The sequence below is a fragment of the Moschus berezovskii genome, chromosome 8 (assembly GCF_049115385.1).
Source record: "Moschus berezovskii isolate FMDL1 chromosome 8, NW_MosBer_1.0, whole genome shotgun sequence".
NCBI lineage: Eukaryota > Metazoa > Chordata > Mammalia > Artiodactyla > Moschidae > Moschus > Moschus berezovskii.
This window is the reverse complement of record NC_142467.1, coordinates 90,556,781-90,583,259: the sequence shown is the minus strand read 5'-3', so window position 1 is coordinate 90,583,259 and position 26,479 is coordinate 90,556,781. Positions and strand designations below refer to the sequence as shown.

The following is a 26,479-nucleotide window of genomic DNA, read 5'->3' as shown; positions in this document are numbered from 1 at the left end:
GGCATAGAATACATTGATTGTTTAGACTGGGTCTTGTGACCATGTTGATGCTTTGAAGTGTTATCAGTGGTGCCAGGAAAACTGGAAAACTACATGTAAAAGAGTTAAATTTGAATATTCTCTAACACCATGCATAAAATAAACTAAAAATGATTTAAAGACCAAAATGTAAGATCAGATACTATAAAATTCCTAGAATGAAAACATAGGCAGAATACTCTATTGACATAAGTTGTAGTTATGTCTTTTTGGATCCTCTCCTAGAGTAACGGAGATAAGAATAAAAATAACAAATGGGATCGAATTAAACTTAAAAGCTTTTGCACAGCAAAGGAAACTATAAACAAAATGAAGAGATGACCCCAAAAATGAGAGAAGGTATTTGCAAATAATGCAGGTGACAAGGGATTAATCTCCAAAATATAAAAACAGCTCACACAGCTCAATATCAAAAAACGAAACAGGGTTGTTTTTTCTGCCCATCAAAAAATGGGCAGAAAACCTAAACAGACTTTTCTCCAAAGAAGATATACAGGTGACTAAAAACCACATGAAAAGATGTTTCACATCACTAATTAGAGAAATGCAAATCAAAACTACAATGAAACCCTCCTACACTGTTGCTACTGCTGCTGCTGCTAAGTCACTTCTGTTGTGTCCGACTCTGTGCGACCCCATAGACAGCAGCCCACCAGGCTCCCCCATCCCTGGGATTCTCCAGGCAAGAACACTGGAGTGGGTTGCCATTTCCTTCTCCAATGCATGAACGTGAAAAGTGAAAGTGAAGTCACTCAGTAGTGTCCAACTCTTAGTGACCCCATGGACTGCAGCCTACCAGGCTCCTCCATCCATGGGATTTTCCAGGTAAGAGTACTGGAGTAGGGTGCCATTGCCTTCTCCCCCTACATTGTTGATGAGAATCTAAATTGGTATAACCACTATGGGGAACAGTATGGAGCTTCCTTTAAAAACTAAAAATAGAGCTCCCATCTGATCCTACAGAAAGCGAAGAATAAAAAAGAATAAAGATAAAGAAGAACCTCTTGATGAAAGTGAAAGAGGAGAGTGAAGAAGTTGGCTTAAAGCTCAACATTCAGAAAACTAAGATCATGGCATCTGGTACCATCACCAATCATGGCAAATAGATTGGGAAACAATGGAAACAGTAACAGACTTTATTTTTTTGGGCTCCAAAATCACTGCCAATGGTGACTGCAGCCTTGAAATTAAAAGACATTTGTTCCTTTGAAGAGAAGTTATGACCAACCTAGATGGCATATTAAAAAGCAGCGACATTACTTTGCCAACAAAGGTCCGTCTAGTCAAAGCGATGGTTTTTCCAGGAGTCATATATGGATGTGAGAGTTGGACTATAAAGAAAGCTGAGCACTGAAGAATTGACATTTTTGATCTGTGGTGTTGGAGAAGACTCTTGAGAGTCCCTTGGACTGTAAGGAGATCAAACCAGTCCATCCTAAAAGAAATCAGTCCTGAGTATTCATTGGAAGGACTGATACTGAAGCTGAAACTCCAATACATAGGCCACCTGATGTGAAGAACTCACTCATTTGAAAAGACCCTGATGCTGGGAAGGATTGAAGGCAGGAGGAGAAGGGGATGAAAGAGGATGAGATAGTTAGATAACATCACCGACTCAATGGACATGAAGTTGAGTAAGCTCAGGGAGTTGGTGATGGACAGGGAAAGCTGGCATGCTGAAGTCCCTGCAGTCACAAAGAGTCAGACATGACTGAGCAAGTGAACTGAAGTAATGATCCTACAATTCCACCTCTGGGCATATAGCTAGAGAAAGCTATAATTTGAAAAGATACATGCATCCCAGTGTTCATTGCAGCACTATTTATAGTAGCCAGACGTGAAGCAACTTAAATGTCCAACTATGGTTGCCCAGGGGAAGATGAATGAATAAAGAAGATGTGGTATATTAATACAATGGAATATAACTTATTCCTTTAAAAGAATGAAATAGGCAGAAGACCTAAATAGACATTTCTCTAAAGAAGACACACAGATGGCTGACAGGCACATGAAAAGATGTTCAGCATCACTAAATATTAGAGAAATGCAAATGCAAAGACTACAGTGAGGTATCACCTAACACCAACCAGAATTGGTATCATCAAAAAGTCCACAAACAATAAATCTTGGAGAGGGTGTGGAGAGAAGGGAACCCTCCCTCACTGTTGTGAGTGCATGTTCAGTTGCTTCCGTTGTATCCCACTTTATATGACCCTATGGACTGTAGCCCTCCAGGCTTCTGAATCCATAGTATTCTCCAGGCAAGTATGCTGGAGTGAGTTGTCATTCCCTCCTCCAGGGATCTAACCCCTATCTCTTGAGTCTCCTACATTGGTAGACAGGTTCTTTACCACTAGCACCAGCTGGGAAGCCACCTCTCAATGTTCTTGGGAATGTAAATTGGTGCAGCCACTGTGCAGAACAGTATGGAGATTCGTTAAAAAACTAAAAATCGAGCTACCATATGACCCTGCAGTTCTACTCCTGGGTGTATATCTGAAGAAAAACATGATCTGAAAGGGTACGTGCACCCCAGTGTTCATTGCAGCACTGTTTACAATAGCCAATACATGGAAGCAACATAAATATCCATCAACAGAGGAATGGATAAAGAAGATGTGATACATATATACAATGGAATATTACTCAGCCATAAAAAGAATGAAATAATGCCATTTGCAGCTACATGGATGGACCTAGAGATTGTCATACTGAGTGAAGTAAGTCAGACAGAGAAGGAGAAATATCATATGACATCCCTTTTGCTGCTGCTGCTGCTAAGTCACATCAGTCATGTCCGACTCTGTGTGACCCATAGATGGCACCCCACCAGGTTCCTCTGTCCCTGGGATTCTCCAGGCAAGAATACTGGAGTGGTTTCCCATTTCCTTCTCCAATGCATGAAAGTGAAAAGTGAAAGTGAAGTCGCTCAATTGTGTCTGACTCTTCGCGACCCCATGGACTGTAGCCTGCCAGGTTCCTTCGTCCATGGGATTTCCCAGGCAAGAGTACTGGATGCTTGCCATTGCCTTCTCTGGATATCTCTTATATGTGGAATCTAAAAAGAAATGATACACGTAAACTTATTTAAAAAACAGAGACTCACAGACTTAGAGAAGGAATATATGGTTCCTCAGGGGAAGGATAGGGGGAAGGGATAGTTAGGGAATTTGGGATGGACAGGTATACACTGCTACATTTAAAATGGATAACCAACAAGGAACTACTGTAAAGCACATGGAACTCTGCTCAATGTTATGTGGCAGCCTGGATGGGAGGGGAGTTTGGGGGACAATGGATACATATGTGTAAGGCTGGGTCCCTTTACCGTTCACCTGAAATTATCACAATATTGTTAATCGACTATATGCCAATAGAAAATAAAAAAATTTAAAAAAAGAATGAAATAATGCCATTTGCAGTGACATTAATGGACCTAGGGATTATCATCCGAAGTGAAGTAAGCCACACAGAGAAAGACAAATATCATATGATATCACTTACATGTGGAATCTAAAAAAGTGATACAAATGAACTTATTTACAAAACAGAGAGTCACAGATGTAGAAAAGACATATTTATGCTTCAGTTCAGTTCAGTTCAGTCCCTCAGTCGTGTCTAACTATTTGCGACCCCATGAATCACAGCACGCCAGGCCTCCCTGTCCATCACCAACTCCCAGAGTTCACTCAAACTCATATCTATCAAGTCTATCCATCCAGCCATCTCACTCTCTGATGTCCCCTTCTCCTCCCACCCCCAATCTTTCCCAGCATCAGAGTCTTTTCCAGTGAGTCAACTCTTCGCATGAGGTGGCCAAAGTATTGGAGTTTCAGCTTTAGCATCAGTCCCTCCAATGAACACCCAGGATTGATCTCCTTTAGAATGGACTGGTTGGATCTCCTTTCAGTCCAAGGGACTCTCAAGAGTCTTCTCCAGCACCACAGTTCAAAAGCATCAAACTTCGGCAATGAATTTCTTCACAGTCCAACTCTCACATCCATACATGACCACTGGAAAAACCATAGCCTTGACTAGACGGACCTTTGTTGGCAAAGTAATGTCTCTGCTTTTTAATATGCTGTCTAGGTTGGTCATAACTTTCCTTCCAAGGAGTAAGCATCTTTTAATTTCATGGCTGCAATCAGCATCCGCATCGATTTTGGAGCCCAAAAAATAAAGTCTGACACTGTTTCCACTGTTTCCCCATCTATTTCCCATGAAGTGATGGGACCAGATGCCATGATCTTAGTTTTCTGAATGCTGAGCTTCAAGCCAACCTTTTCACTCTCCTCTTTCACTTTCATCAAGAGGCTTTTTAGTTCCTCTTCACTCTCTGCCATAAGGGTGGTGTCATCTGCATATCTGATGATATTGATATTTCTCCTGGCAATCTTGATTCCAGCTTGTGCTTCTTCCAGCCCAGCGTTCCTCATGATGTACTCTGCATAGAAGTTAAATAAGCAGGGTGACAATATACAACTTTGACGTACTCCTTTTCCTATTTGGAAGCAGTCTGTTGTTCCATGTCCAGTTCTAACAGTTGCTTCCTGACCTGCATACAGGTTTCTCAAGAGGCAGGTCAGGTGGTCTGGGATTCCCATCTCTTTCAGGATTTTCCACAGTTTACTGTGATCCACATAGTTAAAGGCTTTGGCATAGTCAATGAAGCAGAAATAGATGTTTTTCTGGAACTCTCTTGCTTTCTCCATGATCCAGAGGATGTTTGCAATTTGATCTCTGGTGCCTCTGCCTTTTCTAAAACCTGCTTGAACATCGGGAAGTTCACGGTTCACATATTGCTGAAGCCTGGCTTGGAGAATTTTGAGCATGACTTTACTAGTGTGTGAGATGAGTGCAATTGTGCGGTAGTTTTAGCATTCTTTGGCATTGCCTTTCTTAGGGATTGGAATGAAGACTGACCTTTTCCAGTCCTGTGGCCACTGCTGAGTTTTCCAAATTTGCTGGCATATTGACTGCAGCACTTTCACAGCATCATCTTTCAGGAATTGAAATAGCTCAACTGGAATTCTATCACCTCCACTACCTTTGTTCGTAGTGATGCTTTCTAAGGCCCATTTGACTTCACATTCCAAGATGTCTGGTTCTAGGTCAGTGATCGCGCCATCGTGATTATCTTGGTCATGAAGATCTTTTTTGTACAGTTCTTCTGTGTATTCTTGCCACCTCTTCTTAATATCTTCTGCTTCTGTTAGGTCCATACCATTCCTGTCCTTTATCGAGACCATCTTTGCATGAAATGTTCCCTTGGAATCCCTAATTTTCTTGAAGAGATCTCTTGTTTTTCCTATTCTGTTGTTTTCCTCTATTTCTTTGCATTGATTGCTGAGGAAGGCTTTCTTATCTCTCCTTGCTATTCTTTGGAACTCTGCATTCAGATGCTTATATCTTTCCTTTTCTCCTTTGCTTTTCGCCTCTCTTCTTTTCACAGCTATTTGTAAGGCCTCCTCAGACAGCCATTTTGCTTTTTTGCATTTCTTTTCCATGGGGATGGTTTTGGTCCCTGTCTCCTGTACAATGTCACGAACCTCTGTCCAGAGTTCATCAGGCACTCTATCAGATCTAATCCCTTAAATATATTTCTCACTTCCACTGTATAATCATAAGGGATTTGATTGAGGTCATATCTGAATGGTCTAGTGGTTTTCCCTAGTTTCTTCAGTTTAAGTCTGAATTTGGCAATAAGGAGTTCATGATCTGAGCCACAGTCAGCGCCTGGTCTTGCTTTTGCTAACTGTATAGAGCATTTCCATCTTTGGCTGCAAAGAATATAATCAATCTGATTTTGGTGTTGACCATCTGGTGATGTCCATGTGTAGAGTCTTCTCTTGTGTTGTTGGAAGAGGGTATTTGCTATGACCAGTGCATTCTCTTGGAAAAACTCTATTAGCCTTTGCCCTGCTTCATTCCGTGCTCCAAGGCCAAATTTGCCTGTTACTCCAGGTGTTTCTTGACTTCCTACTTTTGCATTCCAGTCCCCTATAATGAAAAGGACATCTTTTTGGGGTGTTAATTCTAAAAGGTCTTGTAGGTCTTCATAGAACCATTCGACTTCGGCTTCTTCAGCGTTACTGGTTGGGGCATAGGCTTGGATTACTGTAATATTGACTGGTTTGCCTTGGAAACGAACAGAAATCATTCTGTTGTTTTTAAGATTGCATTCAAGTACTGCATTTTGGACTCTTTTGTTGACCATGATGGCTACTCCATTTCTTCTAAGGGATTCCTGCCCACAGTAGTAGATATAATGATGAACTCTGGATGGAGGTTCGTGACATTGTACAGGAGACAGGGACCAAAACCATCCCCATGGAAAAGAAATGCAAAAGAGTGAAATGGCTGTCTGAGGAGGCCTTACAAATAGCTGTGAAAAGAAGAGAGGCGAAAAGCAAAGGAGAAAAGGAAAGATATAAGCATCTGAATGCAGAGTTCCAAAGAATAGCAAGGAGAGATAAGAAAGCCTTCCTCAGTGATCAATGCAAAGAAATAGAGGAAAACAACAGAATAGGAAAAACAAGAGAGCTCTTCAAGAAAGTTAGAGATTCCAAGGGAACATTTCATGCAAAGATGGGCTCAATAAAGGACAGAAATGGTATGGACCTAACAGAAGCAGAAGATATTAAAAAGAGGTGGCAGGAATACACAGAAGAACTGTACAAAAAAGATCTTCACGACCAAGATAGTCACGATAACGTGATCACTGACCTAGAGCCAGACATCTTGGAATGTGAAGTCAAGTGGGCCTTAGAAAGCATCACTACGAACAAAGCTAGTGGAGGTGATGGAATTCCAGTTGAGCTATTTCAAGTCTTGAAAGATGATGCTGTGAAAGTGCTGCACTCAATATGCCAGCAGATTTGGAAAACTCAGCAGTGGCCACAGGACTGGAAGAGGTCAGTCTTCATTCCAATCCCAAAGAAAGGCAATGCCAAAGAATGCTCAAACTACCGCACCATTGCACTCATCTCACACGCTAGTAAAGTCATGCTCAAAATTCTCCAAGCCAGGCTTCAGCAGTATATAAACCGTGAACTCCCAGATGTTCAAGCAGGTTTTAGAAAAGGCAGAGGCACCAGAGATCAAATTGCCAACATCCGCTGGATCATGGAGAAAGCAAGAGAGTTTCAGAAAAACATCTATTTCTGCTTTATTGACTATGCCAAAGCCTTTGACTGTGTGGATCACAATAAACTGTGGAACATTCTGAAAGAGATGGGAATCCCAGACCACCTGACCTGCCTCTTGAGAAACCTGTATGCAGGTCAGGAAGCAACTGTTAGAACTGGACATGGAACAACAGACTGGTTCCAAATAGGAAAAGGTGTACGTCAAGGTTGTATATTGTCACCCTGCTTATTTAACTTCTATGCAGAGTACATCATGAGGAACGCTGGGCTGGAAGAAGCACAAGCTGGAATCAAGATTGCCGGGAGAAATATCAATAACCTCAGATATGCAGATGACACTACCCTTATGGCAGAAAGTGAAGAGGAACTCAAAAGCCTCTTGATGAAAGTGAAAGAGGAGAGTGAAAATGTTGGCTTGAAGCTCAACATTCAGAAAACAAAGATCATGGCATCTGGTCCCATCACTTCATGGGAAATAGATGGAAAAACAGTGGAAACAGTGTCAGACTTTATTTTTTGGGCTCCAAAATCACTACAGATGCTGATTGCAGCCATGAAATTAAAAGACGCTTGCTCCTTGGAAGGAAAGTTATGACCAACCTTGATAGTATATTAAAAACCAGAGACATTACTTTGTCAACCAAGGTCCGTCTAGTCAAGGCAATGGTTTTTCCCGTGGTCATGTATGGATGTGAGAGTTGGACTGTGAAGAAGGCTGACCGCCGAAGAATCGATGCTTTTGAACTGTGGTGTTGGAGAAGACTCTTGAGAGTCCCTTATACTGCAAGGAGATCCAACCAGTCCATTCTGGAGGAGATCAATCCTGGATGTTCATTGGAGGGACTGATGCTAAAGCTGAAACTGCAATACTTTGGCCACCTCATGCGACGAGTTGACTCACTGGAAAAGACTCTGATGCTGGGAAAGGTTGGGGGCGGGAGGAGAAGGGGACGACGGAGAATGAGATGGCTGGATGGCATCACGGACTCTGTGGACATGAGTTTGAGTGAACTCCGGGAGTTGGTGATGGACAGGGAGGCCTGGCGTGCTGTGATTCATGGGGTCGCGGAGAGTCGGACACGACTGAGCGACTGAACTGAACTGAACTGAACTGAGTTAAATTCACCCATTCCAATCCATTTTAGTTCACTGATTCCTAGAATGTCTACATTCACTCTTGCCATCTCCTGTTTGACCACTTCCAATTTGCCTTGATTCATGGACCTAACATTCCAGGTTCCTATGCAATATTGCTCTTTACAGCATCGGACCTTGCTTCTATCACCAGTCACATCCACAACTGGGTATTGGTTTTGCTTTAGCTCCATCCCTTTTTTCCTTCTGGAGTTATTTCTCCACTTATCTCCAGTGGCATACTGGGCACCTACCGACCTGGGGAATTCCTCATTCAGTATCCTATCATTTTGCCTTTTGATACTGTTCATGGGGTTATCAAGGCAGTCATACTGAAGTGGTTTGCCATTCCCTTCTCCAGTGGACCACATTCGGCTGTGGGCAAGTGGATAAATGGGGCGAGAGGAAAGACAAATTAGGAAGTTTGGATTAACATATACACAGTACTACATATATAAAATAGACAACCAATAAGGACCTACTATCATGAACTCCTTATTGCCAAATTCAGACTTCAATTGAAGAAAGTAGGGAAAACCACTGGACCATTCAGGTATAACTTAAATCGTATTCCTTATGATTATACAGTGGAAGTGAGAAATAGATTTAAGGGACTAGATCTGAAAGACAGAGTGCCTGATGAACTATGGACGGAGGTTCGTGACATTGTATAGGAGATAGGAATCAAGACCATCGCCATAGAAAAGAAATGCAAAAAAGCACAATGGCTGTCTGAGGAGGCCTTACAAATAGCTGTGAAAAGAAGAGAAGTGAAGAGCAAAGAAGAAAAGGAACAATATAAGCATCTGCCTGCAGAGTTCCAAAGAATAGCAAGGAGAGATAAGAAAGCCTTCCTCAGTGATCAATGCAAAGAAATAGAGGAAAACAATAGAATGGGAAAAACTAGCAATCTCTTCATGAAAATTAGAGATATCAAGGGAATATTTCATGCAAAGATGGGCTCAGTAAAGGACAGAAATGGTATGGACCTAACAGAAGCAGAAGATATTAAGAAGAGGTGGCAAGAATACACAGAAGAACTGTACAAAAAAGATCTTCACAACCCTGATAATCACGATGGTGTGATCACTCACCTGGAGTCAGACATCCTGGAATGTGAAGTCAAGTGGGCCTTAGAAAGCATCACTACGAACAAAGGTAGTGGAGGTGATAGAATTCCAGTTGAGCTATTTCAAATCCTGAAAGATGATGCTGTGAAAGTGCTGCAGTCAATATGCCAGCAAATTTGGAAAACTCAGCAGTGGCCACAGGACTGGAAAAGGTCAGTTTTCATTCCAATCCCTAAGAAAGGCAATGCCAAGGAATGCTCAAACTACCACACAATTGCAGTCATCTCACACGCTAGTAAAGTAATGCTCAAAATTCTCCGAGCCAGACTTCAGCAATACGTGAACCATGAACTTCCAGATGTACAAGCTGTTTTTAGAAAAGGCAGTTGAACCAGAGATCAAATTACCAACATCATGGGAAAAGCAAGAGAATTGCAGAAAAGCATCTATTTCTGCTTTACTGACTATGCCAAAGCCTTTGACTGTGTGGATCACAGTAAACTGTGGAAAATTCTGAAAAAGATGGCAATCCCAGACCACCTGACCTGCCTCTTGAGAAACCTGTATGCAGGTCAGGAAGCAACAGTTAGAACTGGACATGGAACAATAGACTGGTTCCAAATAGGAAAAGGAGTACGTCAAGTCTGTATATTGTCACCCTGCTTATTTAACTTATATGCAGAGTATATCATGAGAAACGCTGGGCTGGGAGAAGCACAAGCTTGGAATCAAGATTGCCAGGAGAAATATCAATAACATCGGATATGCAGATGAACACCACCCTTATGGCAGAAAGTGAAGAATAACTAAAAAGCCTCTTGATGAAAGTGAAAGAGGAGAGTGAAAAAGTTGGCTTAAAGTTCAACATTCAGAAAACTAAGATCATGGTATCCGGTCCCATCACTTCATGGGAAATAGATGGGGAAACAGTGGAAACAGTGTCAGACTTTATTTTTTTGGGCTCCAAAATTGATGCGGATGCTAATTGCAGCCATGAAATTAAAAGACGCTTACTCCTTGGAAGGAAAGTTATGACCAACCTAGATAGCATATTAAAAAGCAGAGACATTACTTTGCCAGCCAGGGTCCGTCTAGTCAAGGCTATGGTTTTTCCAGTGGTCATGTATGGATGTGAGAGTTGGACTGTGAAGAAAGCTGAGTGCTGAAGAATTGATGCTTTTGAACTGTTGTGTTGGAGAAGACTCTTGAGAGTCCCTTGGACTGCAAGGAGATCCAACCAGTCCATTCTAAAGGAGATCAATCCTGGGTGTTCATTGGAAGGACTGATGCTAAATCTGAAACTCCAATACTTTGGCCACCTCATAAGAAGAGTTGACTCACTGGAAAAGACCCTGATGCTGGGAGTGATGGGGGGCAGGAGGAAAAGGGGACGACGGAGGATGAGATGGCTGGATGGCATCACCGACTCGATGGACATGAGTTTGAGTGAACTCTGGGAGTTGTTGATGGACATAGAGGCCTGGCGTGCTGCGATTCATGGAGTCGCAAAGAGTTGGACAGAACTGAGCGACTGAACTAAACTGAAATGTAGAGCACAGGGAAGTATATTCAGTATTTTGTCATAACCTTAAGGGAAAAGAATATGAAAAGGATTCTATACTATATATATATATATATATATATATATTCCTTTTCAGATTCTTTGCTGTGCTCTGTACTTTTCTGTGCTGAATCACTGTACTGTATACATAAAACTAACGTGTTATTGTAAATAATTATACTTCAACCTTTTTAAAAGTTATAAATATAACCACTAGAAAGACTTAACATTAGTGCTATGGGGGAAGGGATGTAAAGTGGTATATAAGACTTATTTAATTTAATCCATCAATTGTAAAATAAATAAATATCTTCATAAAATTTCCAAAAAATTAACTGAGGAAATCAAGGAATCTATTGTTTGACTCAGACTTAAATTTAAATTCATGTTTTAATTCAGTAAATCCTATAGACTTTCTCTTCAACTTTGGAGTGCTTGAATCTCATCTCTACCATTACTTTTCTCTGTTTTTTAAATAAGTTATCCAGCCTGTCTGAACTTAAGTTTCCGTGTTTTACCAATGGGAATAATATAATCTGCTTTGCTGGTTCTTGTGAATATTAAATAAGTAAATGTTTTAAAACCAATTATATAGTGTCTGGAGTGAAGTAAGCACTTCCTAAATGTTTTATATTGCTAATGTCTATGATTTATATCAATACTGAGGCTATTTGCCTTTGAAATAAAACAATCTATAGGTTTATTACCTGAAAAAATTATGTAATATCTGTTTTTCAGGTTCCTTCAAATGCATCTGAAATATGTTATATTATTAAAGCATCACCAGGAACTAGACAAGTGGAACGAAAAGGAATTATTGTAAAGAAGAAATATTCTCTTCCTAAAGATATACCTCAAGGTACTATAGTATGAATGTAGAACCTACTTTTTGAAAGATATAAAAGATTTTTTCATTGTAAATTCCTTATATACCCAGGAGTTAGTTATAAATTGTATTCTGAGAGTTCTTCCACAAAGTGGAAATGGTAAAATTATAAAAAATCTTGGTCAGTTTTCAGAACCTGAGTAAAATAGGTTTTTGAAAGTCTATTATTGTCATCTCTTAAAAAATTAGGTTATGTCATTGATTTAAAGTGTTTTCATCTAGTATCCTTCCTCTTATAATTATCTAAAATTTAGTTGGGTTTCATAGATATTTCACTTTAAAATATATGGAGATATTTTTGCATTCACTTAGCACTAGTTGAGCACTTGCTCTGGGAAAGGCACCTCATTATATCTTCTTTATTTCTCACTATTACTTTATGGTAACAGGATGTATACTTTTTAAAAAAAATATTAACAATCTGAGGCTTAAAGTAGTATGAAATTTGTCCAAGATCACACTGCTACCAAGTAATGGAGAGGAATTCAACCTCTCAAGGCTTCTACGCTCCAAATTTAGATTTTTCAGTACTTCCCTCACTGCGTATCAGACAGAATGTCTAATTACTCAGTGAAGCTTGGGAACCTTTGAAAGGTAAGCAAGCAGTAAAGAAACTGAAACTTAATAGGTTATGTATAACTTGATCCTTGCCCCCGTTTCCTCCATAGAACATGCCCAGAGCAATCCTGAAGTCCACAGACATCTTTTTCATTAAGTTCCTTGACTACTTAATTTAATGATGCTCATTTGACAATAATATACTACTGGGCTTCCCTGGTGATTCAGATGGTGCAAATCTGCCTGCAGTGCATGAGACCTGGGTTCAATTCCTAGATTGGGATGATCCCCTGGTGAAGGGAATGGCTACCCATTACAGTATTCTTCCCTAGAGAATTCCATAGACTGAGGAGCCTGGCAGTCTACCTGACATGATTCATAATGCTAACTTTTTATATTCTTTGGGTTATGAAGTTTTAAATGACAGAAATCACATAATAGACTTCTTTCTATCTCAGTCTCTGATAACTTTAGCATAGTGGTAGGGAATAGTAGATGCTGTGTCAATCAGGGTTCTACCAAAGAAACAGAACAAGTGGTATATATAGAGAGACACATATATGTATAGGTATATAAAGAGATTTATTTTAGAGAATTGACCTATGCAATTGGAAGGTCTGATTGCAACCTGTAAGGCAGGCTAAAAACTCTTGGGCAGGAGCCAATGATACAGTAAGTCCTCAGGAGGAATTTTTTTTCAGAGAAACTTCAGTTTTGTTCTTAAGGTCTTTCAGTTGATTGTATGAGGCCTACTCATGTTATCAAGGATAATCTCCTTTACTTCAAGTTATTTATTACATATGTTAACCATAATACCTTTGTAGAAGCACCAAGATTAGTATTTTATTTAATTAGGTAATGTTACCTAGCCAAGTTGATGCATACAACTTACCATCACAGTCCACTCCATGTCAACTATGCATTTATACACTCTCCTTAAACCATATTTAATGTCTAAATAAAGACAATAACAAAGTAATACTTCTGCCTAACATACTACAGCTACTCTACATAAAACTGAAAACGTGATCACTCCTTCCCCAGAAAGGATAAAGTCCTTGGGTGATGTTTGTTTTTCTCCTTGATATCCTGTAACTTAGATACTATGATATAAAGTTAAGTGTTATTAATACAAGGTATGTTACATGATATAGGCATGAAAGAGGGAAGAAAACAAAGATATTTGCTTAACTAGTCATGTGGTCATAATAGGTACTTATAACTACCTTCTTCCACTATTTATTTCATACTAACTCTACCATCAGCAATCACCTCAATTGGTTGTGGTTCTTTTACTGGTCAGGTGACACAACCCTCATTTCTGAAGGGCCTGTGCCATCAGTAGTGTCTCTTAGATTGGGTTATTATAGTTTCCATTGACTTTAATGATGGGTCATGGTAGTACTAAGAGATGATCTTAGTACTGCCAGGCTCCTCTGTCTATGGGATTCTCCAGGCAAGAATACTGGAGTGGGTTGCCATTTCCTTCTCCAGGGGAACTTCCCAACCCAGGAATTGAACTCAGGTCTCTCCCGCATTGCAGGCAGATGCTTTACTGACTGAGCTACACCAGGAAGCTTGGAGATACTCTAAATGATCTCCTGTATTCCAGACATCCTCTTCCTTACCTCCATCGTGGCATAGTAGTCTGATTTCCCCTTGGTAGTCAGGATCAATCACCCCAGCCAGCACAAAGAAGTTCCTTCTTTGCCTGTTGACTCAGAGGTGTGAGAAGCCCAAAGTGGCTAGGTGGCTGTCTTAATTTTCAGTTCAATAGAATCATTGTTGTGACTCCTGATAACAGCATTTCTTCCTTTTCAACTAAGACATCTAGACCTGTAGAGCATAAAGTCATGGCCACAGGAGGCAAAAATTCTCCTAGTGGGTTACCAGGGGTAGTATTGAATGGTCTCACTTCCATTTCTACCACTTGATTCCTGGGCCTGTGAATCATGGTTATGGAGAAACAGTACCACCATATATTGGATGCTGAGTCAGAACAGAGACAACCTTAGGCAGAACCTTGCCCCAGTTCTTCAGGTTGATGCTATAATGAATCTTCCAAAGGCCTTTCCACCATTTTGCAAGTCAGTTGCTTCAGAGTGGTGGGGAACATGATAAGACCAGTGAATTACAAGAAATTGGGTCTATTGCCAAACTATTTTTTCTGTGAAGTGAGTTGTGTGATCAAAAACAATGTTTTGGGATAACATGATGGTTTATAAGGCCTTCTGTAAATCCTTGGTTGGTGAGTTTTGGCAGAAGCATTATGTACAGGGAAGGCAAATGCATATCCAGAATAACTGTCTATTCCAGTAAAAATAAAATGTTTCCCTGTTCATGATAGAAGTGGACCAATGTACTCAACCCACCAGGTAGCTTCCTGACCACTCCAGGGAAAGTAAAAGTTGCTCAGTCGTGTCTGCTCTTTGTGACCCCATGGACTATACAGTCCATGGAATTCTCCCGGCCAGAATACTGGAGTGGGAAGCCTTTCCCTTCTCCAGGGGATCTTCACTAGGTGTTGGTCTTTACTGCTGACAGACTGGGTACTCAGCAGTGGCTGTAGCCAGGCCAACTTTGGTGAGTGGAAGTCTGTTTTGCTGACCATGAATAATCTCTATCTCTGTCACAATGGCCACTTTGTTCATTGGCTTATTGGGTGACGACAGGGCTGGCTGGGGAAAGAAGCTAACTGGTATCCACATAACAGGTAATCTTATCCACTTGATTATGAAAATCGTCCTCTGCTTAGGTAACCTTTGGTGAGTGTTCATGTGGATACTGATATCATCATGTTTTTTTGCCTATTCAGAGAGTTCTAGCCTCATACCTCTTCTCATATTTTCTTGTTATCAATTTTCAAGTCATGTATCTTCCACATACCTGACTACCTAGCCAAATTATTGGTCACAGCCAATGAAAATGAAAGTGTTAGTCGCTCAGTTATGTCCAATTCTTTGCGACCCCATGGAGTCCTACCAGGCTCCTCTGTTCATGAGATTCTCCAGGCAAGAATACTGGAATGGGTAGCCATTACCTTCTCCAGGGGATCTTCCCGACCGAGGGATAAAACCCAGGTCTTCTGCATTGCAGGCAGCTTCTTTACCATCTGAGCCACCTCATATATAATCACACATCTGGCCATTTCTTCCAATAAAGTGAAAAACTGGATTAAGTCCTTGAAGTTTTGCCCACTTGAAGGATATTCCTTCACCAATTTCCTTCAGGGATGTCCCAGAAAGAAGCTATAGGTGTTATAAAGCTGTCCACTTTCAGGCGGTGTCTGCATATCATGGAGAACCGTCTGTAGATTAAGCCTGAGCTTTCTTTTCCTCAGTTACCTGACCAGAATCCCCCATGATAGAAGGGAAAGGGAAGATAAAGTATCAGGAATAGTGGACATGGGCATGTGGCTCACTTCCTCATATAACTTACTTTTGCCTTCAGGGTCTGCTTGAGCTCAATGTCATAAACCTGTTCCTGTTGCTAACAGTGTGCTGCTCTTCACAGTGAACTTTTGGCTTGGTGCATCAGACAACACACAATTCATGGTGGGCAGCTCAGCTCTCATTGTAACTTGTGGTCCATGGTTAAGTGTTTGACCTCTACTAAGACTCAGTAGCAGAGCATAAGCTATTTCTCAAAAAGAGAGTGATTGCCCACAGAGGATGGCAGAGCTCTGCTGAAAAATCCTCAGGGCCTGTACTGTGATTATTCATCTGCAAGCCCCAAACAGCTTCTCTTTTTGCCACTGTCACTTCAAGCATCTTTCGATCTGCTGGACCATTATGGCAGAAGCAGTACAGTAGCTTGGATCTTTTGCAGACTCTTCTCTTTGTTCTGAGACCCCCTCAAAACCAGCAACTTTTTAAGTCACTTAGTAAGTGGGCTGGAGTTGTACACACAAGTGAGGGGTATGTTGACTCCAAAATCTAAAATGGCCTATGTATTGTGTCTGGTTTATGGTTGTTGGAGGGTCCAGATGCAACAATTTATCCTTTACCTTGTAAGGTAGATCTGTCATACCACTGGACCCCTAGAAGTTTCACTGAAATGGAAAGAAATCCAGCAATTCCATTTCCCTGGGCCCTAGAGACCCAGCAGTTCTAATCCGAGGAATATATCCACTGTAATGTGTACATTTTCCTCATAAGAAATATACTAGAATGTTCATAGCAGCACTATTGGTAACAGCGTCAAACAAGAAACTATTTGAATATGCTCATCAACAGTAGAATGGATAAATAAACTGTGGTATAGTCACTGATTAAAGTGCTATATAGTACTGAGAATCAACATTATACAGTTACTTGCAAGAATATTGATGAATCCCACATAAGAAGCCAAACACAATAGAGTACATTTAACATTACTTATATTTAGTACAACTAGGCAAAACTAAACTATGATGGAAATCACTATGGTGAATGTCCTTGTTGGAGAGCTGGTATTAACTGGAAAGAGTTATAAGAGGGAATTCTAGGGTCCTGGTAGTGTTCTGTTTCATTATCCGGATGTTAGTTACATGGATGTGTTAAGTTTCTGAAGGCCCAAGAAGCTGTACTGTACTTTTCTGTGTGTGTAAATTGATAAAAATTGATAAATTGATATCAGTAAATTGATAAAAATAAAAATAAACTCTTAACTTGATCTTTCTGGCCTGTCATAATAATTCATCAGGTAATGTCATAATTCTGGGCTTAATTATGCAACAAACCAAAACTAAATTGTGTCTAGGAGGTTCTTTCTAGGGTTAAGACCAAATTTTTTAGTTTAATTCAGAAAGTCCCACTGATGCATATTGTACCAGTTGTGCCACCTCCTGGCTTCTTTCTAGGCTCTCATCTCATACAGCAGCCTCCATATTTAAGTAATTCTCTTTCAGCCTCTGGGCACTTGTCTCTGTCTTTCCTTTCATAAAAATAGCAAAGCCCCAAGCTAACTGTGAGCATGTTATTTTAAACATGCAGCAGCCTATTTTTAGTCCTGGCATTTAACAGTTTAGCTAGTTTGGCAGTAATCTAATCAGGGACAGAGCAAAGCTCACTTTTGATGGTCTAGGACCCCTGTTCAATATGCTGCTTGTTCATTTATAACTGGTATTATGCTGATTAAAGAAAAAATTGGTGAAAGTAAACCACGAGTCCAAAAGAGATATGGTTGAAGAGATGGTGTGCGTAAGCAGAGATCTGAGAATGGTTACAGACAGACAGATAGAAGAGACCTTATAAAACATCCAGTTCAAGGTTTCTCATTGTGTGGTCGTCTGACTACCTGTACCAGAATCACTGTAGACCTGATAAATTATAATTATAATCTCTAGAGATATGGCACAAGTATCTACAATTTGATGAGCTTTCTATGTGATCCCAATAAGCACTAAAATTTGAGAACGATACAATAATCTAGTTTGTTTTACTCGTTTTGTATACAACAAAAACGACCTGGCTATATTAATAAGTAACTTGTCCAAGGTCACACAGGTAGTTACTGGCAGAATCAGAACTAGAACGTAGCTTTCCTGGTTCTTGCTAAGTTTGACTGTTGTTGTTTAGTAGCTAAGTTATGTCCAATCCTTTGTGACCCCATGGACTGCAGTACGCCAGGCTTCCCTGTCTTTCATTATCTCCCAGAGTTTGCTCAAACTCATGTCAGTGAGTTTGAGTCAGTGATTCCATCCAATCATCTCATCCTCTGTCACCCCCTCCTCCTCCTGCCCTCAGTCTTTCCCAGTATCAGAGTCTTTTCCAATGAGATGGCTCTTTGCATCATGGGCCAGAGTACTGGAGTTTCAGCTTCTGCATCAGTCCTTCCAATGAGTATTCAGGGTTGATTTCCTTTAGGATTGACTGGTTTGATCCTTGCTGTGCAAGGGACTCTCAAGAGTTCTCCAGCACCACAGTTTGAAAGCATCAATTCTTGGGTACTCAGCTTTCGTTATGGCCCAACTCTCACATCCATTCATGACTACTGGGAAAACCATGGCTTTGACTATATGGACCTTTGTTGGCAAAGTGATGGCTGTGCTTTTTAGTTTGCTGTATAGTTTGTCATAGCTTTTCTTCCAAGGAGCAAGCATCTTTTAATTTCATGGCTGCAGTCACCATTTGCAGTGATTTCGGGGCCCAAGAAAATAAAATCTGTCACTGTTTTCACTTTTCCCCCATCTACTTGCCATGAATGTTGAGTTTTAAGCCAGATTTTTCACTCTCCTCTTTCACCCTCATCAACAGGCTCTTTAGTTCCTCTTCACTGTCTGCCTTTAGCGTGGTATAATCTGCATATCTGAGATTATTGATATTTGACTGGGTAGCTGTCATATAGGGAATGTAAGGGTAGATGGGGCTCTGAGTTTCTCAGCTCATCCAGACAGAGCAGTCTTGCTTCTCTTTGCTTTACACATTGGATTTCTGTATTCTATTTAAACAGACTTAATTTTTTTTTTTTAACCAATAAGAAGAACCAGCCAATCATTGCTTTATACTTCTTATAGTTACAGCAGTGGAGGTCTAAGTTATTGGTACTTGAATTCAGCCAACAAGCATGCATTAGGCATTGTATTATTAGCTAGGGATATGAATACAACTTTTGTCCTCCAGGGCTTACAGATTCGTCACGAGGTGGACTTCATAGTCTTCTCTCTAAGGTGATAAGTTAGAAGTGGAGCAAAGCATCCTAGGAGCCCAGGAGAGGATGGCTTTAACTTTGATGTGTCAGGAAAGACTTCCAAGGTAACAGTACCTTTTGGAAAATCAAACAAAACCTGTAGCTATCCTTAGATTTTGAGATTTTTATTTTCTTCAGAAGAGATGATAAATGATATGTTAAAAATTTATATCTTAAGCTAGTATAATAACAGCTTTTACCTGGATATATATCTTAAGTGAGAGTTTGAATTTTTAGATAATAGTAGCAGGCAGAAGTTTCACACAGAAATGTGATTAAGTATGGCGCTCATACCACAGTGGAGATTTATAAATTATGCAGATTCCTGTGTCATTGCTTCAGAAGTCTGATTCAAGATTTCTGGGAACTGAGAACCAGTGTAACCTAAAATGTTTATTGGTATTATTACCAGGATTTAGTGACTGTTTAGGTACTGGTTCAGGGTAGTGAGAGAGAAGGGCAGTTAGAGGATGACTCCTAGGTCTCTAGTATTATAAAGTTTTAGAGATGATATGCTGTAGGTGATGTCAGGGGGAAATACAGAGCATGGCCCTGCATGTATATATGAAGGCGAAGGAGGGGTGGAGGAGACTACATAGTTGGATGGGCTGGTTGCCACTTGGAAAGTTTATATTGTATGGAGAGGATGACTGTGGCTCAGTTTCCAAAGTGATCAACAAGTGAGCAAACAGTATCTGAGGTCAGTGAAGATAATATGGAAGAGTAGAGGGTAGAACAGCCAGTTCTTCCCAAACTTTAGTTTACTTGTGATTTGCTTGAGGACCTTATTAAAAATGGAGATTTATGATTCTCTTTGTCTGGAATAGAGCCCAAGATTCTACATTTCTAATCAACTCTTAGATGACATTGAAGTTACTGGTCCATGGACCACTACAGGTCTCCGGTGCTCTAACAGCTGTACATCGGACTTTCCTGGATATTTGAGTCCCTTGTTCAGAGGTTCTGTCCTGTTTGGTATGGAGTATAGCCTGGATTTCACGATTTTTAAAAGCTCAAATAACTGTAAGGTGCAGCAGAGTTTGAGAACCATTGATATAGGCTGATTAGGCCAGGTATAAGATGTATCATAGTATGACTGTGACAATGGAAATACATAAAGGTGACTCCATCTGTTATTATCATCTAAAAACTCAAATTCTAACTAAAGATATATATCCAGGTAAAAGTTGTTATTCTATTAGCTTAAGATATGAATTTATAACATGCCATTTATCATCTTTTCTGAAAAAGAAAATAAAAATCTCAAAATCTAAGGATAGCGATAGGTTTTGTTTGATTTTCCAAAAGGTACAAGATATTGGGAGGAAGAAAGTCCTCAGAATCCTGTGTTGGAAAAAACCTGGGTTCAGCTACAATAGGTTGGTAGGAGAATGAAAGTAGAGAGTCTGGAAAAGGAGATTCTGATTAGCTGGTGGCTGTGGAGGACTGGGATGGGAACCACAGCTGGATTGATTCCACCAGGTTACCAGGCTGGAGTTAGCAGCCTATGATGGCCACTGACAACTGTCTTTGCTGGGCTTTCTGTTGGAATGTCAGACAGGTCTCTGTGTCTCCAAAGAGAAGAGAAGTATCCTCAGTATGTCCAGGAGGGAGTGAGCCAGCTATTCCTTTTTCTTTCTTTCTTTTTTTTAATGACCTCTAGATTTGTTTCTTAAGGATTGATGGATTGAAACTAGAGTTGCGTGGACATTAGGTGTTCTCTCCCCTAGGGACTGGTTATTAATAACTGTTGGACACATGCTTGTGATGTATATGAAATAATCTATTGTTATTTTTTTCTCCAGATATTATAATAAAAACAAGTGGAAGGATGTAGCAGGTGTGGCTGAATTTTTACTACTTTGAAGACTTGGATGTGAAGTCAAAGTCCGTGAAGCAGAATATCTGCTTGAAATTACATAAAATTAAAAAATCAAAATTCTCTAATTATTGTGCTATATCCTGATGTTGAAATTCTACTGAGAGTCTTATAAATTACTTTTAATGAGCTGAGAAAAATTATTCTTCTATCTGCTTCTTAAATATATATATATATATATATATTTGTATTATAAAATAACAAACAGCTTATATTAGAAGACTGTACACTAAATAGATGGCTTCAGCTATTTATAAAGATTCTATACCAGGATACCAGGTAACTCCCTTTGATGGTTTTTTCCCAAGTTTATCCTTTGTATGGATTAACAGTAGTAAAATTGTTGATGCTTATATTACAAGCTATTTTTAACAGAACTTAATTGAAACCACATGAGTGAGAGACCTAATTCCAGGTCTGACTGAAAGAAACTCTATACTCAGGGTTTGCTGAAGCAGGAATTGTATAATACTTTCAATCAATCAGACACTAAGTATTTATTTAATATATTACCTCATCCCAAATAATCTTCTTTAGCTAATGCTATCTATCTGCAGGATTTTTTTGGGGGGGATAATATAACTTATTATGGTATCTTGGAAGTGACCTTCCTAAAAAGCAGCAATCCTGTTGTCAGTGAACACAGTATAGTGTGTAACTGTTGGTGAGGTTTTAATTCTGATGGTTTTACTAATGTTATTAGACATAAAAGTAAGTGAGGCAAAATTTCAGAGCTGCTTCAGTATGAAAGAAAATTCTAAAATTGAAGAATTAACTGAGGTTACATAACCCATATAGTACTCATTTTAAAATAGTCTCGTGAAGATATTCTTGTAAATAATTTCATAAGGCCTTAAGGCATTAACAAAACTTACTTGTGATTTTAGTTTCATATTCTAATTTGGAGGTAAAATATAGGAAAGCTGTTAGGAAATATAGAAGAGATCATTAATGATGGAGGTTAGAACCAAATTTAGACCTGATTTATAAATCAGTACTCAACTAAGTCAGCAACTCTTGTGGTCGTTTTAAAAAGCAGAAATGTGATAAGCAGTGGGGGAATATGAAATTAAATAGAAGGCTTATTCCCTGCATTCAAGGAGTTTATAATCTAAGGGAGAGGGGTGAGAATGAGAACAAAGTATTTGATAGTTTCTAAACAGGTGGTAGGTTCTTGTGAGAAAAAATGATACCTGATTCTTAGACTGGGCCTAGTGGGGCTGGAGGAAATAAACATTTGATAGTTTCATATTGCTGATAAGAAAAATATAGCTATCTTAGAGAGATAAAGACTTGGCCAGGCTGATGTGATTTACAAAGTGAGACAGCCAGGAAGTGAAGGTAGGGCTATGTGAATCCACTATTTTTATCAGTTGGAGCACAGGGAAAGGTGGGAGGGAGGAAAGAGTTGCAACTGAAGCTCAAGGCTTACTGGTAAAGGACATAACTTTAGTTATGATTAAGAGGAAGGAAAGTAGAATAACCTGACTTGCTATCTGCCAGACGTGAGAAATTCCAGGAAGATTCCTATTGGCAAATCCTAGAAAGTTATACTCTTAACTTTACATTGGTGGGTAGGCTCCAGACATCTTTCAGTGAACCTCCCTGGAAGACCATCAGAAAAGGAGTTCATGTCTTTCTGGGGAGAGTGTCTCCATAGTTTTCATCATATTTTCAAAGTGGCCTATGTTTTTTAAAAAGTTAACAATGGGACTGGACCACTTTATTTTAGCATACAACTAATTACATTTCATTTTTAAGCACTTAAAATTATATTTTCAAGTTCATGAAAAGAAAAAACAAACCCTCATGTCACAAGTACCCAGAAAATTCAGTTAAAAATTTATGAAAGGCCAAGAAATCATGGTGACATTTCCATTTTAAAAATTTTAACTAAAGTTTTTTTCACCTTTCCAAGGTTTGTTCAGTTATGAATAGTTTCTGTATCTCATATTGTGCATACAGCATATATGTTTATATGAAGGGTGTGATGCCTAGACTTTCCAGATAGAAGTTATCTTCAGTCTCCTGCTCTACTGTGGCTTTCTAACCTTCATTTTAAAATACTGGATCATCTTATATCTTAAATGCTCCCTTGATTCTATATATTCTTCTACCTATGCAATAATTCCTTACCTGTTTATATCTATGTTTTCTGAAGAGTCCTTTCTGCTTTTTCACTGATTCCCTTCACTACTCAGTCCTTTTTCCTCTTCCTTCCCCTACCTACAACACACATAAAGTCTGGTTTCATCTTGGACCCTTCACTGACACTGGTCCCCTTAAGGCCACCAGCACTCCTTTGATGTTAATCTAAGGAGTATTTCTCAGTTCTCATCTTACCCAGCCTCTCCTAGCTAATGATGTTGTAGACTATTACTCTCCTCTTGAAAGCCTACAGTAAGGAATGACTTCTCTGAAACATTACTCTCCAGGCTTTCATCTCATCTCTTATCTCATCCCATCTTTGATCTCTTTCTCTTCCAATTCTCCTCACTTTCCTTTGTCCAGTCTTTAAATTTTGTTGTTTCTTTGAGTTATAATCTAGGACTTCTTTTTTTTTTTTTCTCTTAATTTATCTTTATTTGTTGGTCTGCACTGGGATCTCTGGTTGTGACCTTTGAACTATTAGTTGCAGCATGTGGGATCTAGTTCCCTGAACAGGGACTGAACCCAGGCCCTCTGTATTGGGAGTGCAGAATCTTAGCCACTGAATATAGGAAGTCCCATATTCTAGGGCTTCTTATGTTACACTGTCTCTCTTGGTGATCTCATCTACCACTGCCATTGGTTATCATCTCTGTTCTGTTGACCCTAAATCTTTGTCAGTAACTGCCATGGATATTGGTAGTGAATATGTGTGGTGACTGGCCCTGCCTGTGTCCTTCAGAAATTTATTGTCTTTCCTTGTGTTCCCACAGCATCTTGTACTTGCTTACATCATACTATTTATCACAATGTACTGTAATTGCCTTTCAAATTCTACACTTTCTCCCTTCGACTACAAGATTCTTGACTGTAGAAACTACATCTTGTTCACCACTGTATTTCTGTTCCCCTCTACCTCCATTATAATTGGATTTTGAGTTTCCAAGTCACATGATTTAGGTGGGATTGATCCCACCTTTAGTTCTAGAGGTGGGCCTTTAATGGTTTAAATCAATTACATGGCCCTCCTAACTCAGGCACAGTGATTGGTTCAGGATTAGGGGCAAAGCCTAAAGTAATGTATTGGATTAAATCTCAAAGCGTTTTCTGGGAATACTGGATACAGCCTTTTTATTATACTATTCCTCTAAGGAGAGCTGCTGCTAGCCATCTTGTGTCCACAAATGGAGGCACTGTCTATGAGTGGAGTTCACACAGAGGAATGAGAGCTGGACTAGAGAAGCTAGTGGAGAAGGCAATGGCAAGCCACTCCAGTACTCTTGCCTGGCAAATCCCATAGATGGAGGAGCCTGGTGGGCTGCAGTCCATGGGGTTGCTACGAGTCGGACATGACTGAGCAACTTCACTTTCACTTTTCACTTTTATGCGTTGGAGAAGGAAATGGCAACCCACTAAGTGACTTAGCAGCAGCAGCAGGGAAGCTAGATTCTTGATATTATTGTTGAGTCTTTGGATACAGCTGTGCCTGAACTGTTCTGTACTTTAGCTCCAGTTATGCTAGCTAATGTTTTTTGTTTTTTGCTTAGGCTAGTTTAGTTTGGGTTTTCTATCATGTGCAATACAGAACATCCTGACTGATGGACTCACATGAGAAATTTCTAGAGTTCCAAATCTCTGTAGCCAACTGCTTACTTGTCATCACCACAGGGATTCTCATGGTATCTCATACTCAACATATCCCAAATTGAATTTATATCACCTTGAAGCAGTTACGTCTTCTATCATCTGTTTTCATGTTAGATAGCTTCATCTATCCAAGTTACCTGAGCCAGAAAGTTGCTATCACCCTTTTTCTCTTACTTTCTCACAGGCAGGCAATCATGAAGTCCTGTTGATTTTGAATCCTAAAAGTCCTCAGTATTTTCTATATTCCTCCATTCCTATGGCTGTTCTCTGAGTTCATGCCAGTATTTTCTTGCCTGGCTTAGAATAAAAGCCTCGTCACTAGTTTCTCTGTCATTATTCTTGTACCCTATAGTCGGTTTTCCACAATGCATCTAGAGAGAGCTTTCTAAAATGCTCATTTGATCATGTTGTTTTCTGCTTAAAATCCCCTGATACCTCCCCATGTCCTCTAGATAAAGTCTTTTAAATGATTTTTACATAGTTTTATTAACCCAGTTCAATTTTACCATTAGATTATATTGTAGGTCACTGGATTTTTAAATTCTCTCTTGCCTCCAAGCCCTGAATGTGCTGCTGCATCTGCCTGGAACATACTTTTTATGCCCACATCTTCTTTTTTAAGCATATCCCATTTTAATTTTTAATCCCGATTTATTTCACCTTTCAGAAAACTCCCCTTAATTCCTCCAAAGGTTACTTGTTTTTCCTTATTTTCATCCTGTACTTGCCCATATCAAAGCATTTATTATAACATCATGTAATTGCCTGTCAAGTTCTGTTTCCTTTTGTATACTTCCAGTAGAATTCAATGTGAAGATTTCAAGCCAAGTTTATATTGAAGATAAAAGTTTGATTCCTTAAAAGCACTTTTCACAATCTGTAATAACTTGTTTACTTGCTGGTTTCTTAAGGGTGAGGGCTATACCTTATACATTATTGCAATCTTAGCACTAAGCAGGTGTTTGATTTCATCATCTTTATTAGATTCTTTCTCTTAGCATATGAAATTCTCTAATATCTTCCATTTAAAAAAAAAAAAAGATAAATTTCCCTCCTTCCATCTCCTCTCAATCCCCATTTTTTCTGTTCCTTATCTCAGCAAAGCAGAGTAGTTGTCTATACTTGCTTTATTACTCACTCCCTACTCTTTCTTTTTTGAGTTCCCTCCATTCAGGCTTTTGCTCTGCTTTCTATTGAAACTGTTCTTGTCAAGATGTCTATGTTGACAAATCTAATGGACACTTAAACTTTCACTTGATCTTAGCTAAAAGGCTGAGAAGTGGTTGACACTTAAACTTTCAGTAACATTCAACACAGTTGATGTCTTCTTCCTTTTTGGGGTTATTTTCTTCTTTTGTCTTACTACTACTCATCCTTCTTTGTTGAGTCCTTCTCGTGAAGACTTGTAAGTGGTGTCCTCTCTGAATATTAGTGCTGGACTCTACTATACATCCATATTCTTTATAGGAAAACTCATTCATTCTGTTATTTTAAATTCTGTGTATGAGCTGATGTCTATCAAATTTTTCTTCAGTTCTGCCTTCTCCTCATATATTCTACTCAGAATCTCCAGGTGGATAGCACGTGGTCACTCAAACTTAATATGCTAGATTTTCCTCTTTAAACCTATAATTTCTCTCATCTTTCCATCAGGAAATTACTTCCAGTTGGTTGCTCAAGGCAAAAACCTAGGAGTTAATCTTTAGTTTTTCTTTCTTTCACTTCTACTATAAATCGTAT

General features: G+C 39.5%; 1 protein-coding gene across 1 annotated transcript in view; it reads left to right on the top strand.

Moving 5' to 3' along the window:
* Window positions 1-20,902, top strand: part of MEIKIN (meiotic kinetochore factor) — a 176,209-nt gene extending 155,307 nt beyond the window's left edge. The window contains exons 11-12 of the mRNA XM_088838829.1: window positions 11,691-11,811; window positions 20,871-20,902. Of these exons, the coding sequence (XP_088694955.1) occupies window positions 11,691-11,811; window positions 20,871-20,902 (153 nt within the window). The remainder of the gene's footprint in view (window positions 1-11,690; window positions 11,812-20,870) is intronic.
* Window positions 20,903-26,479: the final 5,577 nt, after the last annotated feature.